The 19,040-nt window shown below is 36.7% G+C and overlaps 1 protein-coding gene across 2 annotated transcripts in view; it reads right to left on the reverse strand.

The window, feature by feature from the left end:
- Positions 1-19,040, reverse strand: part of RNF13 (ring finger protein 13) — a 46,076-nt gene that overhangs the window by 9,591 nt on the left and 17,445 nt on the right. For both annotated transcript variants that reach the window (XM_087740779.1, XM_087740780.1), the window contains exons 5-8: positions 16,193-16,280; positions 14,209-14,299; positions 12,751-12,856; positions 7,424-7,517 (exon numbers count right to left, since the gene is read on the reverse strand). In XM_087740779.1, coding sequence (XP_087596905.1) covers positions 7,424-7,517; positions 12,751-12,856; positions 14,209-14,299; positions 16,193-16,280 — 379 coding nt within the window. The remainder of the gene's footprint in view (positions 1-7,423; positions 7,518-12,750; positions 12,857-14,208; positions 14,300-16,192; positions 16,281-19,040) is intronic.

Below are 19,040 nucleotides of genomic sequence, written 5' to 3' on the forward strand. Positions count from 1 at the left end.
CACAAAACTTAAGCATTTTTAACTCCAAAATGTAGAAAACGGTCAAATAAATGCAGTGCGACAGCTGCTTTTCCCATTTAGTCTGTAAACAATCTTTAACTTGCATGATTAGTCTTGATCACATTTAAATACCTTCTCATTAAAAAAAAAAATCATGAAAAACAAACTGAAGAATTACGGTAGTAGCCTAATAGCATTCATATAGAAGGAACTGTAGCTTCAGCTTTTAAATAGGGACACGGCTTATATTCCCCATTACCGGAATAGAAGGCACGTACTCCTGCCTTGATTCAGGATTTCTGCAAGCCTTCTTTATCAGATGTTAACAGAGGTGAGCTAAGAACTGAGCCAGCTCATTAATAATAGGGCTGTTTAATTTATCTGAATTTGTGTTTAGCAGGTGCCTTTGGCATCATTCCAATGTCGAAATACCATTGACTATCATGTAAAAAAATCAAAATCACACAGGATTGGTTTTTGTAGGTCAGAGAATTATTTTGCTATAGAATCCCATATTGTTGTGCACACAATTCTCTGAAGTCTATAGCAACTAACTGTAGACTTAAAAATTTTCAGTATAAGGCATGTTCATGGAAATAGTTCTATTTTCGGCTTTTCTAAAGGTGCTGTCAATTTTTTTTTGGAAAATACAAACACCAGGTGTTGTTCATCTAGAATCTCCCTTCTACAGGGTGGAAGATACGGAATAGGATCTTACCCAGGATCATGACTGTCACACATTGCTGTTCTGCTAAAATGGTTTTTTTTTAAGGACTTCAATATTTCAAAAGTACTACACACAAAATTGAAACTTGGCAACTATTAGAGATGAAAATAGAAGGAAGATACAGCACGTGAAGGGCTATCCATTGGGGTACTAGGTATATATTTGGAAGGTGGTAAGGGAAGCCTACTTGCATACAATTCTTTTCTTTCCTCATTCACAAGGCTTGCTCTTGTATTCCCTGTGCAACCTGAATTCCCCCAAATAAGCAAAGGAAAGCAAAATGAGCCCTCTCATTTTACCAAAATATTGGTTACACTTGATTTCTCATATTTTATGATGGCCGTGACGGAATTTCTACTGAATCTATCTTTTGCCTATGCCTAACACTTCCACCTCAAAAGAAAAAAACAGAACAAAGCCTTCTAATCTTCCTCCCTTCCAAAGGTATAAAACCAACAAAATATTTTAAATAGTACTCAATTATATACCAGCTATGAAACCTAGGCATATAAGACATCCTTAGAAGGAGAGTTCTTCACATTATTAGAAGGATTTCTCTATTTGTGGGTGTAAGATAGATGCTAAAAACTATTCACACCTATGTAATAATAGACTGATCTCTAATGCAGTGAGGCCTTGTGTTACCTACTACCCGACTTCTGCATTATTATAGAGAACACTAAATAAACCAGCCAGCCAGCAGAACGGGTACAATTAACAAAGACACAGCAAATTGTTTAAATTACAGGTTTGCTAAAGCTAGTGGTTTGACAGCGAAAAAAAGAGGGGAGGGAAGACTGCAGAGCTAAGTGAAGGAGCACATCTGCAATGTGCTTCACTATCAGCAAAGGTAAATTACAGGGATTAGTACATATGCATGAATTACATCGCTTTCATTACAAATTTTTAAACCAGAAAGGCAATAAAGGAAGATTAATGCAAAAAACAAACAAACAAACCAAAAACCCCAAATCATAGTATTGATAGAGCGTTGCAACATTAAGTATTCAATTTCTGCAAGAGCTCTGCAAAGTAGTAAATATTCTCGATCCTACTTTATAGGGATGGAAAAAAAGCGGACAGAGATTGTAATTATTTTATCTTGGCATGCAGTAAATCAGAGCAGAAGTTGCAACTCAGGGCCTCCCAGTTCACAGGTCTATTAACAGAGACCCATGATTAAAACCAAATTCTTATCTGTCTCCCAAAAGATAAATTCCAAGGGCTTCTGTGGTGGCACAGAAAGTCTGTGAAATGTGCTTCATGTTACTTTTGTTAATATATATTATTCAACACAAAGGCAAAGCTGAGGACCACCACTGGAAAATAACATTGCTGTAATTTGGCATTTCAGAAAATAAGCACAGGGGACATGAGAACCACTTATAAACACAGTTACTATGCAACAACTGGTGAAGGTAAAGGGAAAGCAGTAGAAAGAAAAACACCTCATGGGCAGGCAGGAAAAGAGAGGTATTAAACAGAGTCCATCGCTGCCAGACCTACATCACTGAAGTACGAGTTTTCATCTAATGTAACACAGTGAAGCAGTTCAGCTGTAGCTTTTTAAAAAACGACTTCCCCTTTTGCCATGGCATTCATTCTCTCCGTTGTTTCTATTAGTCAAACCATTTTTATGGATCATTTATAATCAGCACATTATTATTATGTTCAACACAGAAATGAGTGTTAACCATCAGTCAGTACTGTCAAGGGCATCATATCTCAGAGAAAAAAAAAAACAAACACATTCAAATAATACAGCTGTCTGTTTTCCTCCACTAGTCATTCAACATCTATAAGAAAGTCCTGAAAAATGACAGCACGCTGTTCTTGAGTAGGTTTATCTCACTACGGCATCCCCTGGCAAATCAACAGCAGCACATTCAGAAAAAAATGACGCAGCGGTAAAGCATCACATCCATTTCTAGGCCAGGTAAATACAGATAAAGTTTTCTCAGTAAGGCCAATGCTAAAGTTCTCAAACATGGAGGCCACAGATCTATCCGACAGCATATTGGCTAACTGCAAAAAAACTATTTCTCTGACTCTTGTCACGGCCAGGTATCCCGGCCTACCTTAACCAACTTCGCAGCCCCATCTTTCACCGCGCAGTAATTTGCAACAAGCCCTCAGCCCAACTGCTTCACCTGCACCCACTGGATCCGTCAACTGCAGTCCATCTGCTACATTTCTCCAGCAGGTCATCACACAAATTAATTAATGCTATTACCCAGATTCTTGCTCTCATTGCGGCTTGGGGAAGGGAGGCAAGCCCATGCAGCAGCCAGGACCAGAAACACCAGCCCTCCTCAGCGCTGAGACCCATATGATTTCTCTGTGAATCCTGGAGCCTCCTTGACTAGTCTCCAAGTTAGTTTCACCTCCATGACTACATGCCCCTCAAAGAACAGAAGATTTAAAAGGGACACTTTGCAGACATCTGTTTCTCAAATACCTGTTACCGTATTTTAGAAGCTGGATCAAAACCACAAAAAACTGGGGGGAAAAAAAAGGAAGTCCGGAAACTGCTCCAAAATAAAGTATCTTGCTTAACTAAACTGTGTATGAAAAGTCTTTGGTAAGCAAAATTATCTTCTAACTATTTGGCACATATAAATTTTAAAAAAATATATATATATATTTTCAGAAACACAAAATTACCCATCCACGTATATGTGTGCTTCTGAACAATGAAAAATGCAAAAATAAAAACTGCTGAGACTTTGGTAGACCTTATGACCTCTTTTCTCTATTAGACCATAACTATACTGTGCAGTCAAGCAGATGGGTCAGTAATCAACAGTAATCAGATCAGTTATAATCCCATTTGCAGAAAAAAAAAAAAATCAATTTAGGAATACATAGTAAATCGCAAAACTGCATTTACTCTTGAGCAGATTTTTAAAAGGCATTGAGATACATCTATTTCCCACTATTGCTCAAACATATGTATTAATCTGCATATAAAGATATGTACATAAAAATTCAATACAAGATACTTAAAAGCAGGTATTTGCTTAAAGTGACACGTACTTTTACAGCCTATTATTTGTCACATATGTTGGGACTTTTTTCCATGTGTACATGAAGCATTTCAAAGCCGACTGTCTAAAATTAAGCTCTTCTTTCATACTTAAACACCTAACCAAACAGCTCCATTTTTAGAAGTCTTGTGGATGTAGCAACTCCCAAATTCTGGATTCTTTATCAAGTACCTAACCACTCATTGAGGATCCTAACTTTCGACACTCAACGTAGAAAAAAATTGCTTCTTTCATTTTTAATTTCTTAATATGCCCACACATCTTTTTTTTCGCAGCATTCTCTTTTCACTAAATTTATGATATTTTCTTTTCTACAGGAGCGAGAGGCTACACTGTAATTTCATTGCAGTTAAGATCTAAAAATCTTTTCAGTCTTGGCCTAGATTCCATTTTAGTGTAAAGTTAAGCTAGCTTGGAAATATATAATATAATATATAATATTATATATTTCTGAAAATAAATTCTACAATACATACTAATTCACAAAATTTCTAACCTATATTTTTTCTAAGCTATTATTCTTCAGAATATTCAGATTTGCTAATGATCAAATTACAGGCATATGAAATGGATTTGTCTTTTTTGCTGTGTTCGCTTTTGTTATAAAGACATCATACAAAAGAGATCAACTCCCACTGACTTTTGTATGACCAAAACGTAATCCATTTTGTAAGGAACCACAACACAACAACTGCCCCCGAACTCTTTCAGGGTAAAAAAACAGATTTTGATACAGCGTACATTGCATTCTGTGGAATTATTCAAAGGCGATGCTTGTTGATTAGGACTTTGCAAAGATGCCACATCTTTTGTTACTGCATTCTCTACTCATTACAGAAGTGTTAAGTGCCTGATCTAAAGCCTACTGAAATCAGTAAAAAATTCCCATGCATTACAGTGGTATATGACTCAAATCCTGTTTAGAGATGATTCATGTATTTTCTGTGTTAATAATTCTTTAGGTATGTCAGAGTGCAATCACCCCTACAGAACAATCTTCATTGCATCATCGTTTGCCTACCAACCTATTAAATTCTACAAATCCACTAAAGCCAGCTTTCCCTTAAAAACCCTTTTACAGTACAGTGAAACCATTTATTAGGCAGTGATTCATGATCCAAAAAGCAGTGCAAGAAAGAAGAACCAGTATCTATGGTGTCTTAGCTTCAGTATTTGACTAACAGTTCAATCTGTTTCAATACGAACAGATTTTTAAGAATATACTGGAGACAACAGAAAATCCAGCATTCCTAAAAACAGGATTATACTCCACAGGAGTTACTTTCATCTATCCTTCCAAAGCAAAAGGTAAGATTGCTTGGGTATGTTATCAAGAAGACTGAAGTGAATGGATTTTGCAATAACGTCTTGAGAAACCCCGTCTTTCACAAAGAGGCATGAAGCCATGTATTTTTATTGTAATTGCCAAAGGCAACATACTGCAAGTACTGGGTCAAACTTTGTCCTTTCAGTAAAAGGACTTAAGAAAGTAATGTAAGAGATTAATTTCATAGCAGTAGAACCAAAGTGATCATTCCTTTAAAGAAACTGAAATCCTAGTTGAAAAAATAAGCTTTCATAAGCCACTGAATGCAGTGGATACCTGGATATTTACAGCCAGGTTTACCTTGCAACAACTGAGCTCCAAACAATTCATACTGTGCAAGATTCAGCAAAAGCAAAGAGGAAGGAGAATGAGGAAAACAGCAACAAGATATTTGCATACACTGGCTACTTCGGCATGTAATTCTAAGATAGTTATTACAGATGCACACAATTAACTGAGAAAAGACATTAACTGACTTTCTTGAAGCAACTTTTTCCTTGCAAATGTCTTTTTAAAGTACAACATAATTTATTTTGTATTTTTATTCTAATTAGATTTCATAGGGAATCAGTAAGAGGAAACAAAATTAATACTAGCTTTATTGGCCTAAGATAATTTTTTAGAGTTAATTTTAAATCCATAGCAATAGGTCATCATAGCAAGGTTCAGATAACCCTGCAGAGGAAAATTTTTTTTTTCCTTCCCCCCCCCCCCCCCCCAGGGGCTGACTAACATTGCACAAATACTGTATCCACTCAAACTGAACATCTGCTTTGCATAAAGTGAGAGCAAATGTGATTAATAATGCAGGCTGGCTTTATCAAGGGCAAAGAACAGTAAGTGGTTCTATCCCTGAATCCAGGCATATCCCCTAACATGGTCTTTGTGCCTTGGCAAATACATTCTCTATTGACACGTGTTATGTAGTAATCAATCATTTCAATTAAGTACTTTTTCCACCTTTTCCTGTCATACTTTGCAATAGCTTGTATGAATGAACAATCACATGGTAAGATGGCAACACATTCAAAAAACAAAATCAAGACAAAAAGGAGCAGATTTTTTTCTACTTTTAGGGAGTAGACTAAAACAGAGAAGGACTTAAGGCAGCTTTTCTATTTCACTGAATAAAGTAACTTACTACAGCTTTATTTCTCATCTTGTCATTAGATCTTGCATAAAATTAATCACTACAAAGAATCACAACAGCAAGTATTTTCGCATTAAATTTAAATTGCTCTTGCCCTCACAGAAGTACTGTGATTAAACAAAAGGACCACTCCTCTGAAAAAGCAGATAGATTATACACACAGGACAGTTTTGTTTTTATAGTCTCTAAAATTCAGGCAACTCATGTGCCACTAGTATTTATCAGTTTCCAGACAAATAATCATAGAATCATAGAATGGTTTGGGTTGAAAGGGGCCTTTAAAGGTCATCTAGGCCATCCCCCCTGCAATGAGCAGGGACACCTTCAACCAGATCAGGTTGCTCAGAGCCCCCTCCAACCTGACCTTGAATGTTTCCAGGGATGGGGCAGCTACCACCTCTCTGGGCAACCCGTGCCAGTGTTTCACTACCCTCATTGTAAAAAATTTCTTCCTTATATCTAGTCTATGTCTACCCTCTTGTGGTTTAAAACCATTACCCCTTGTCCTATTGCAACAGGCCCTACTAAAAAGTCTGTCCCCATCTTTCTTATAAGCCCTCTTTAAGTACTGAAAGGCCGCAACAAGGTCTCCCCGCAGCCTTCTCTTCTCCAGCCTTAACAACCCTAACTCTCTCAGCCCGTCCTCAGAGCAGAAGTGTTCCATCCCTCTGATCACTTTTGTGGCCTCCTCTGGACCCATTCCAGCAGGTCCATGTCTTTCTTGTACTGAGGACTCCAGAGCTGGGTGCAGAACTCCAGGCGGGAGTTCCAAATAATGGAAATAATGCATCACAGTGACTGACTGCTGTGGTCACTGTTAATGAGAGTGTTACAAGGAAGTTTTGTGGAATTTCTGTACTGATTTTGTGGTGTATTAAGCAACACCTTAATTCTCAGACACAGTCTGCATATGGTGTCTGCTCTGCTTCCATTAAAGAAATGTTAGAAGTCCTCTATTTCAGCGAGAACAGGGTCAAGTCAAACTTCTGTGCTTTCACCCCAAACTCTACTATCTATTTCAAGTGTACTCAAAATTACCTCCAAAACTACAAACCCCCTATTTCAAGTGTACTCAAAATTACCTCCAAAACTACAAACCCCCTCAATGTAGAGGTTTTTTGGTGTTAAAAACAATGAGGTCTAATTAGTTAGACAAAGAACGATCCACTTACCTTTCTTAAATTTATGTACAGGAATTTTCTTAAGCTGATCCTTCCTAAGCCGATTCCTTCTTGCTCTGTGTCTATCTTGCACGAATTTTGTGATCTGGAAACAGACATAAGTAAGACAACATGAACAGTAAGTTAAAACAATAAAAGAACAATAAAAGTTTTGATTTATGAGTCTTCACAATAAGTTAATCAAAAGGGAACCCCAGCTTAAACTGAATCACCTCTTCCCTTGCCTAGACTCAAGGATGAAGCCAAACAAGCCTAAAGGATGTTCTTGATGACCATGGCACTTGAAACTGAAAATACACAGGATTTTTTTGGAAAGAAAGAGGAAAAAATACATATAAATGATGTATTATATATAATATTTGATATATATAACATATATGTAAAATTATATAAACTATATAAAATAACGGCCATTGCTGCAATCCTCTACCAAGACCCATGTACAGTGGGACGGCACATTTCAGAGCACAACACAATTCATTAAGTTTGACTGGTTTTGCTTACGGTTTTAGATTATGAAAGCTCTTTTAGAGAATTATTCCCATATTCATCTGATCTGTTTTCATAGTAACTAGATGTAGTTTGGGGAGAAGCAAAGGGGTTACTTCAAGCCATGGTTACTTGCTGTCTTTAACTATACTAAAGATTCTGTTTCCATTTTCTTAATAGTCCCTAATGCTATCTCTGTTCAGTTTCTAATTCTGGCATCTGTGATATGACATTCTTTTTCAAAGATGATGACAAACAAACAAAACATGGCCTTAGCCAAAGTATACACACTAACAAGTCTTTTGAAATTTGCAGAGGTGCTCTACACTTACCTACACTGTGGATAAGGTAAACACTGAGAGAGTATTAGTATTATAAACAGCATTATTATCTCTCACTTTAGGAATCCTTGAAAGGCATTTATATATTTCACAACAGATTATTTTTTTTAGAAAGTATGAACACATGTATATTGCGGACAAATATTAGCACCATTTGAAACTGTAATTGGTTTTGGCAAAACAAAATTTATTTATCCTTCTGCATCACACCTGGCTTCACTTTCTAAGCATATTTGGATCTAAACTGTTTGTTCAGACTCTTTTTACCCCAGCTAACCAATGAGCTGTATGCATAAATTGCAGTTTGTCTGCTGTAATTCAGATACTTGGTAACATTCAGAAAGTCTCACATTCATTTCTTCATTAAAAACATTTCCTGAAAGAAGCAGGGCCAAAACCACAAATGAGTGAGGACCAAATCCAACCTGGAACCTCCCTGGGATCAAATTCACTGCACCAATTAATTGTCCAGTGCTTTAATCTATCAAGATGTCTCTGTTAAGACCTCTCTACACTCAAGGGAATCAACATCTCCTAATTTAGTATCGTTGGCAAACTTACTTAGTGTGCACTCAACTCCTGTATCCAGGTCATTGATAGAAACATTAAAAAGAACTGGCCCTGAAGTTGAACCCTGATGAACACCACTAATGACTGGCTGCCAGCCAGATGTTACCCCATTTACTACAACTCTTTGAGCCTAACCCTTCAGCCAATTGTTCACCCATCATATTGTGTACGTATCTGGCTTTATGGTGGACATTTTGTCCAGAACGATACTGTAAAAGACTGTATCAAAAGCTTTGCTAAAAAAAAAAAAAAAAACAAACCAACCCAAAAAACTACAACCCCACACATCCACTGCCTTCCCTTCGTCCTCTAGGTGGGTAACCTTGTTATAAAAAGATATTAAGTTAGTAAGGACTGACTTTCCCTTCATGAACCCACGTTAGCTTTGACCGATGACCGCATTGTCTTTCAAGTGTTTTTCAGTAACTCCCAAAATAATTTTCTCCATAATTTTACCAGGCAATGAAGTGAGACTGACAGACCTATAATTACCAGGGTCTTCCTTTTTCATCTTCTTGAAAACAGGGCAAATAACATTTGATAGGTTTGAATCAACTGGGACCTCTTGTTCCCCCTCAAATTCCCAATATTGTTGACAAATAACCAAGAGAGGTCTCACAACAACATTGGCCAACTGTTTCAGTACCCTGGGATGAACACCATCAGGCCCCGCAGGCTTATGAGCATTCAATTGCAGCAGCAAATCTCGTACAAGTTCAAAGTCAACTGGGAGCTTATCACTCCCCCAGTCGTAGTCCTCCAACCCAGGGCTCTGGGGGTCCCAGGGCCCATCACTGGTGTTTAAAAAAGAAAGGAAAAAAAAAAAAAAAAAAAGACAACAACATCCACTTTAGTAGCTTTTCCTCTAATCCTTACCCAGAGGCTCTCAGCCATTTCACCCCCAACTCCAAGCGCTCTACAGTCCAACCCTTCCTTTACACACAGCGCTGCCCCACCACCTCGCCTGTCCTGCCTACCTCTCCCGAAGAGCCTGTAACTGTCCATCACAGCACTCCAATCACAGGGCTCTTCCCACTAAGTCTCACTTATGCCACTGATGATGTAGCTCTGGGAGTGAGCCAAAGCTTCTAAGTTGCTCTTGTTTATTCCTCATACCGCGTGCGTTAGTGTACACACATTTCAGATGTGCCCCAGCGTACTCAGTACATCGTGGAGCAGAGTGAAAGCCCTCATCAGCATGCTGGCCCTCAACCATTGCCATGCCACCCCACAGCTTATCACTAGCGAGCCTGATTTTATCCTGTTCCCCCTTCAAACCTGTACTACACTCTGGAAAACGCTTTCAAATACCTCTCCCCTTTTTTCCTCTCTGTTTAATGTGAGCTGTGCAGATGGATTTTGGCATTTCCAACATTATATAACCTCTTTTTAAAACCCTCCAAACATCCATCCCAAATACATAGTATAGGTAACCCTGACTTGCAGATATACAATATAATTTTCTCCTGGTTCCTGTCTGGTTTTCCTCTACAACATGATTCTAAGACATGGAAAGAACCATTCATTTTAGCACTGCCTACCTATTGACACTAACAAAAGAGAAATTCAGGTCTCTCAAAGCCTCTGCTTTTATAACTGCGACATATTTGGAAAAATAAATTCTTAATCATAGTTTACACACATGCCCTTTTTTTACACTTCCTCACAGTGCATAAGCAAGGAAACTGGAGACGAGTTTAAATGCCTGAAATTTTCCACACCAAGTGTTTATTTCCCCTTTTCATAGCTAATCCTACCTAGCATCTGTTTATTCCTTTTGGACTGTACAGATGGTTTTTCCCTGTGTATTTTATTTGGAACTCTCAAATTCACACATTAAATAAAAAATTGTTTTGATTCAGAGTATCAGCATGCTGATACAAAAAGATCCAGCTCTTAAAAGGCAAATTTGAAAGAATTAGTATCTATGAAAAACAGTGTATTTAGATCGGATATAGTAAAGTTTTTATGATGCGGGTAGTGAGACACTGGAACAGGTTGCCCAGAGAAGTTGTGGATGCCTTGTCATTGGAATTGTTCAAGGCCAGGCTGGACAGGGCTTTCAGCAACCCCATCTAGTGAAAGATCTTCCTGCCCGTGGCAGGGAGAGGGAGGTGGACAAGATGATTTTTAAAGGTCCCTTCCAACCCAAACCATTCTGTGATTCTGTGGCTTCTCCCAAGAGAACTTGCTTATTCCCTCAAAACAAACACTTTACAAATTCATTTAGCTCACTCCTATAACATTTGTAATGCCATTTTTAACACAGAAAACTGCTGTTTTCACGGTGAGGGAAACATCTGCAATTCTAAGGAGAGGTGGCCTTTCAGTGGGATTAGCCTTGTGTTTGTTAGGTAACTCTAGTTCCTTGCTAAAGTGATTGGTGCAAATGAGTCTGTGATTTAGTTAAATTTTTGACCTGAAGATGACAGCACTGATGTCCATAAGGGATTTTTGCAACTAACTTAGCGTCATCTAAAAACAAAAGCAGCTGAACTGGTGAAAATCTCTGAAGCAAAATATGAAGAAATATCCTGAGAGTAAAAACCACTTCTTATTTCTGAATTTCCACAGTGGTGGTCATGATAAAAGTCAAGCTCACACTCCTCATCATTACAGTTTTCATATGCCCCCCACCCCCTTTCATTAGTTTTCTCTTCAATGGTAACCTTCTAAATTGCTCTTTAAATAAGAGGCCCCCTGACTATTCTTATTGCATTTCTCTTCATTCCCTAATGAGTATCTTTCAAAAAAAAAAAAAAAAAAAGGTGCAAAGTCAATACTTATGATTTTCAAAATGATACTACAGTCCCTTTCATAGCCTTCTTCATTCCATTTCTTCGATAACCAATATTTTGTTTGAATTTTCAACTTAGGTGCACTATAAGCAGATTATTAGTGAAGCTCAAGTTGGAATACTGATGGTCTCAGAACAACAGATGTTCACAGAATATTATCCCTGGTGACCACTCTCCTTTAGAAATACCATCTCTCCTTATCTCTAACTGCTGACCTTCAGGATACAATGATAAGGCTATACGTTCACCTAATTAACTGAGACAAAGTTCTCTGTGATCAACGTTATCGCCAGAAGGTCAGACAAAGCATTGGTGAATTTTACATCGTCTCTAGTTGATCACTTCTGCTTTGTTTTCAGAGAGCTGCTGCAATTTTGATTGTGCCAAATGTGCTCAAGATTGTCAATGAAATACATAACTTGCAGTGCAAAAAACACTAACACAGAAAGAAATATTTTAAGAAAATGTTACGGAACATTTGATGCATTACTTGATTTTTACCAAAAGGTAAAATAATAAATTGGTCCGAGACCAGCAGAGATTCCAAAAAGTGGTGTGCTAAATATTCTGAAATAATATACAGCTATGCTATTTTACCTTTTATAGGTGACACATGCCCAACTGAGAACCTCTATAGGTAATGTATATGCTGTAAGATAGATGCTATATGCTGTAACAGCTTCTGAGCTTGCCAACTGATTACCATACCTGCAGTAAAAAACGGTGAGACCTGCACTGTGGAACAGTGGGACTAACGTTTATTAGGTAGCACAAGTTTGGTAAGGTGGGATATACTCTCAGTGAACAAGAGCACAAGGACACGCCATTCTTTATGGTGTGAATAAGAAGGCGCTTGTGCAGTGGAAAAGTAGCTATGAGGACAATTCTTTGTAAGTAGTTATATGACAGGTAGGACATCCTAAGGGCTCCTGATATCCCTTTGCCAAAATTCTGCACCTGTTTATCATACTGAGAAAATAAAGGTAAGCATAGTACAGGTATGTACACTACACAAAGCTTTCACTGTTCCTTTACTGTATCCCTTCATTTAACTTCAGTAAATGACAGTTCTATGATGATTTGTTTGAAAGAAAAAGTGTTATTAAAAGAAGAAACTTACCATAAATATGACGATGAGAATAAGACAGATCCCTACTATTATTAGGAAAGGGATTAAGTAGTACTCCAGAGGAAGACTGAACTCTGGGATTAACACAACATGGCCACTGTGTGGAGAAAAAGATAACACTTTCTAAATAGGTTAGAATTTAACAACAATGAATTGAAGAAGAAATACAATGAAAAAAACATTAAAGGTTCTTGCTAGACACACTGAAGGAATACTTACCTGTGCACAACAACATAGAAAATTCAGCTGATATCCACATCATGTAAAGCCAATTACATAAAAGGATAAAACAATGTTTCTTACAACATCTTTGGAGTTAAAACTACTTACTGACTTGAATCATAAATAAATCTAAAGCAACCAGGAAAACAAGCTCATAGCTGCTTTAATAGCAGAATGAGAAAAATACAACATGACTATCAAAAGATACTGTGAAATCATTCTTGTTTAGTAAAGCATTTTGGGTTATAGGGAAGGTTTAGTTTCAAATCATAAAGCATGGTAACATGCACCCATTGTCCTCCGGAGCGTCAATAAATCACAGTACAGTAACCAAAAATCTTTCTAGAGAACCTGATACGGATGCTGGCAACTGAATATCTGAATACTAGTATTTATTGATACTTAAGGAAGTAAAATCCCGTTATTACTCTGTTGGCACAAGCAGTCAAGAACACCTGAGAAGGTACAATATACAGTAGTTCTATAACCACTACTCATGGGGAGCCACACTTTACGTATCAAGTAGTTTCATCAGCAAGGTGTCTACTTAAGAATGACACAATCTAGTTCTTCTGATTAATTTAGTGAAAGGACATCAGAGAGAGCTGAAGAAGCAAGATCATTAAACTAATAATACGAAACACACCTCCTTTTCCATCCTACTCAAGGTATACATTTTAACCATCTTGTTCTTACAATGCTTTTCTTTTTGAAGTTTTAAACTTAAAAGCAGAACAGAAGCAGTGCAAGCCTAATCGTGCATCCTGTTAGAATCATCTTAAATGCATTCTGCAGATTCACCTAGCATAGGAAGTTCTCTCTGACTTGTTCTAGAACTATTAATAAAAGGTGATTTTTTTTTCCCAAAAGACGAGCATCTGACTTCAATGGGAACTGACACAGATTGTAAAAAGAACACACCCTTACATCAAATACACACGGTCTCACAAACATTTCTGTGATTCCTAGATTATTAGCTAAACTCATGTCTAATGCTAAATGAAAATGAAAGGAGTAACAGTTGATAAATATATGGTAACCCTCTTGCAGGAAAGCAATTTATAATAATTTTTAAAATGCCTTCTGCCCACTGCTCTCAGGTGCAAGGTTTCACCTGGAATACCTATAGCCTCTGTCATCACAACATCCTATTTTAAATCCATAAATATTAAAAAGAGGCAATGACTTAATGCCAGGAATAACACAGCTGCATGTGAGGTAACTTACCCCTTTTCATAAGTAAATTCTTCTTTAAGAGAATTAGCTGACGTCTCGCCAATAAAGACAGAAGGAATGTCAATCTTCTTTAAAACCTCAACTGTATTAAAAAAGGCAGGAAAATAAAACTATTATTACGCGGATACCCTATGGGCACTCTTAAGACATAAGACTTGATCATTATAAGGCTATCACAGCATGAAGACATATTTTAACATAGTGACATACAGACTGATGCACATGCATGCTACCTCTTTACATCATACAAAAAGTGGTATTATTTTTCCTACCAAATATCTAGGGACTTTATTGCAGGTACAGAAATCAAAATTCTTAATGGCATATCTAAAAGGGAACATAAACCCAAAATATTTTGACAAAAGAACAGGCATCATCAGAGTAAGTTTAACCAGAACATCATTCTTACTCAAAGACTTGATAAAGTCACAGAACTCCATTGATTTCCAGAATTTCTGGCAACTTATATGATTTTGTGATCTGGTACCATGAATTTTAATTCATTTTTCTTCCCTCCTTTTCACCCTAAACATAAATGAACACGCTGGAAATAGCTGTGGCTACAAAAGGTCAAAAAGAAGAGAATGAACAAATCTCACATCTTTATTTCAGTCTCAAGAAACTCGATGGAATCATCTCCCCCTTCTCTGCTTACTCGTGAAGGCAATAATAAGCTCAAAAGACGCAGCACAAACGAAAAATTATTGAAAAATAAATCCCACATTCTAGAAACCCTTCTCCTTGGCTTCACTTTATATTGATTTGCACCTCTGACTTATGCTTCACATTTAAGGGTCAAAGTATCTCAAGTTTAGTCAATATCAAAGCATTCAGGCTCCCACGGCCAAAGCATACACGGCTTAATGTCACCTCACACTAAGCAAGTCTGCATTTGTTGCGAACTTGTTCTATGTTTTGATTTCTCAGTGAAACCTGAAAATAAGATTCACACGTGTTGGGAATTCATTAAAACCACCTTCACGTAGCTTTACGGGTTACTCAGCTGCCATTTAGTTTGTTGCAAGTTTAGTTACTAGTTTACTCAATGGTATTTCCACTTGGAAAGACTTTTTGTTCTCATTTATGTTCTTGTTCCATACTGAGCAAGCTCAAAAACTAGGCAAAATAAAGAAATGCCACAAAGAAAGTCGTAATAACACCCTAGACAAAAAAAACACATACCATAAAACAAAACCAACATTTTGACTAGATTACAAGATGTTTTGAACATATTCACTCCATGAAAGGTTAAAATCGGAACAGCTAGTGTCAGAATCAATCAGAAAATGGTGCACTGGTCTCTAAACATTCTTTTTCCGACTGAAAAAACTGAAAATATGTAATATGTATTCATACGAAATTAGAATTCATTTGTCCAAAGGAACAGAAAAATGTACACAACAGTGCAACAACAAAATGGAACCACTAACAAATACTAAAAAGTCACATTTTAAAGTTTGATTTCCTTCCAAAAGAGTAGTTTTTTACTTTTCCTTTATTTCCACTTAATTAACAACACAGCTATTTTCCATATCAGTCATATAGACTTATCTCATAAATTTAACCATTTAACCCAGAACAGTTGAACTAAAATTTAAAGGAAAAACAAAAGAAACACTCAAGAGAATGTACAAACTTAATACCACAAATAATACACAAGTATACATAGATGTTTTTATACAAACATCTCCCATTTAAAAATGTTAAAAGCAGGAGGATTTCTAGTTGGGGTGGGTTTTTTCTGTGGTTTTTTTTTTTTTTTTTTTTGTTGGTCGTGGTGGTTTTGCCGTTTTGTTTTTTTGCTTTGTGGTTTTTTGGGGTTTTTTTTGTTGTTGTTGTGGGGTTTTTTTGTTTGGTTTTTTTTGTTTTTTTAAGTGAGAGTTCATCATAATACTTTATAGGGATTTTAATACTGTACACTCTAGTGGGTGAAATGATTTTCAAACAGGAGAGAAGAAGTGATACCTGTACTTACTGTCGTTGGATCCCATGCTTATGAGGTCATCAGAATCAACATTGTGAACTATAGCTGCCTTGTATCCAGCTCTCTGTGCATTTAAAACCTGTAAGCCATACAAAATACTTATTAGAAAGACTACTGCTACAAAATACAGTAACCTGCTGTCGTCTCTAAGACAAGGTACACTTTCAGGAAGTTATAAATATTAGCACAACATCATTTGCACTTATAAAACAAGTGTCACCTTTCAAAATAAAATCATATAATTATTTTTACACTCATGTAATTATGTTATTTTTCCATTAAAATGATTTAATATTGTCTGCAGACAGTTTTTACATAAATTAAAACCACAATTAAAAACTTTCTATGGGTAGATAAAAATAATATTTAATCATAATTGAAAATAAAGGCACTAACTTACTCTAGTAAACTAGATAGCTCATGAAGTCACATGAGTAGTAGCTTTTCTGTGCCTGTAGAGATGTGGAAATAGCTTACTTTACAGCCCAGGTATCAGAAGCTTTCTCATGGAAAAGTACAAAATTATAAATATGGCTACAAAACTACAAATATTGTGTACCAGTTACGTTTCTGATATATGCCGGCTTTTTTGTCAATATAAGCAAAGTCTAAGGTCCATGTAAAAGGCATTTGCTGCAGCGACTATCACTAATGTAAACGTAACTGTTACAACTATTCACCTTAGATATTGCTTCTAATGCATCCACAACCATATAAAAACTCATCACAAGATGCAAAAAGCACTAGAGAATCTTGAGGAACATTTGGGTTTCATCCTGCATTCAACTCCTGTTTAAAACTACATAATAAGCTTGTCTATAGCTGGATTGAGCTGGTATGGGACATGGTGATAGCTTTTATTTCCACTTAGATGCATGTATTTAAGGAGACTGTAATGCAAATACATATTTATGTAACAGGCAAACAAACAACCATTAAGTACAACTGAACAAATGATCACAGCTTTGAATACCTTTGAAATTGGAAAACAGTTGCAGCATTCAGATATTACGGCATCACAACAGCTTTATTAATCAGTAAACAAATACAACTACAGCACCACCCTTACAAACAAATATACATACAAACAAATCTTATGGAACCCTGTCCTGCACTAATTCACCAAGAAATCACCACCACCTCTCTTGTAAAGCAGACTATCATCACCAGATCTGAAAAACCCAGGGGAAAATTCTGGTGCTCTTTTTCAAGATCTCTACCCTCAAAGTTAGGAGAGGGGAAAATATATGTATACATACACACACACACATATATATACACAAACACACACTCCCAATTTCTCTTCTCCAGAGACAAACAATAATAAGGAACACGAGTTGTAAACCTGGAAAACTTCCACTGATTATTCTAAAAAAAAAAAAACAAAAAAACAAAAAAAACAAAAAAAAAAAAAACAACCAAAAAACCAAAACCAACCAAACAAAAAACCATGTTCTCTAGGTCAAGCTTGAAATACGGAGCGTTCTTGCATGCTGCACAACAGCAAAAATAGGCAAAAAAGAAAAAAGGCATGAGAATTTTAAACAAAGCAGTCAAAAGTAAGACAAGGAAAGGATTAAAAGCATTGAACATCTATCTACATATCTGAGCTTGTGACACAGAATGGCAGTAATGGAGTCATCACAAATCACCAGGTATTGAAACTGAAGAAAGGAATACAAAAGTTCCCTGAGTGATCGGAGCTTTAAAGCTCCCTGGTTATCACAGGTTCTTAATCTTCATATCCCCATAAATGTGCTACGGTAATTAGTGACAGTTTCTATTAGCATTAGGGTTTTTTGTTTCCTTGTTTTATTTCTTTAACATCATGTCCTGAATAGGTGTTTATTAACTGTCCATTACATAATGAAATATGTCCTTTGGGACGGGTAGTAAATAATTTATATTACTTCAGGAAACATTTTAGTTCTCTACACACTTTGGCCACTTACTTGTAACACAGGTCCTTTGTTTAATTAGTGGATTATAAAATGATGGTGTTTGTGTAAAACCACACATAAATATGCCTACAAGATACGTAGTTGACACAGGGTTACTCGCGTAAAGAGTGGCATTAACACAATCACAGCCAGGCACCTTCTGCACAAGCCACCATGAATGAGCACAGGCTTAACACCACCCTCTAGCTGCGAAAAGCAATAGCAATAGCTGGTTCAATTCTATTGTGAAGTTGCAACTTCACCCTCGCTACCCAGGGCCCCAAAGACAAAAATATTAATTGTGCACCAAAACTGAAGCATTAACCCACTTTTAAGGTATATCTAAGCAGGACGGTACAGCTTCAGGAAGTGATTTCCCACTGCATAGCAACTTCCCACTGTAAGAAAATGACAATCAACTCTTTACTAAACAGTCACATGCCTCAGAGTGCCATCAATTCAGATTCTCTCCCCATATTCCTAACAACTATATTCCTAACAGCAGAACAATGTTATTGGAAAATGCAGACACCTTGAAAAATCCCAATATTAAAAAAAAAACCACCCCACAGTTTTAGATGTAAACATAAATGCATAGTTGGGAAGTTTGGCCACTACAGAAAATATCCGTAGTGCATACATAAAATGATGTAATGTTTAGTGATGTATTTGCTGGCTTTTGTGCCTGAAGAGGCAGTTTTAATATAGCAAGGTATCATTTACTTAAATTACATATAAAGCCAGGCCATTCTAATAAGTTTTTTCATACGTAGCACAATTTTACATGATGCTTCTTTTGCCAAACCAACCTTCTATGCAGGCAGAAAATGTGATGCTTCCTACATGATGTTAACAACGTATTTCAGAGTCACTGATGACCAGACCCTAAATGGAGGCTT

Source organism: Nipponia nippon, unplaced genomic scaffold (assembly GCF_047370975.1).
Source record: "Nipponia nippon isolate SJK-2023a ecotype South Korea unplaced genomic scaffold, ASM4737097v1 scaffold_7, whole genome shotgun sequence".
NCBI classification, from domain to species: Eukaryota; Metazoa; Chordata; class Aves; order Pelecaniformes; family Threskiornithidae; genus Nipponia; species Nipponia nippon.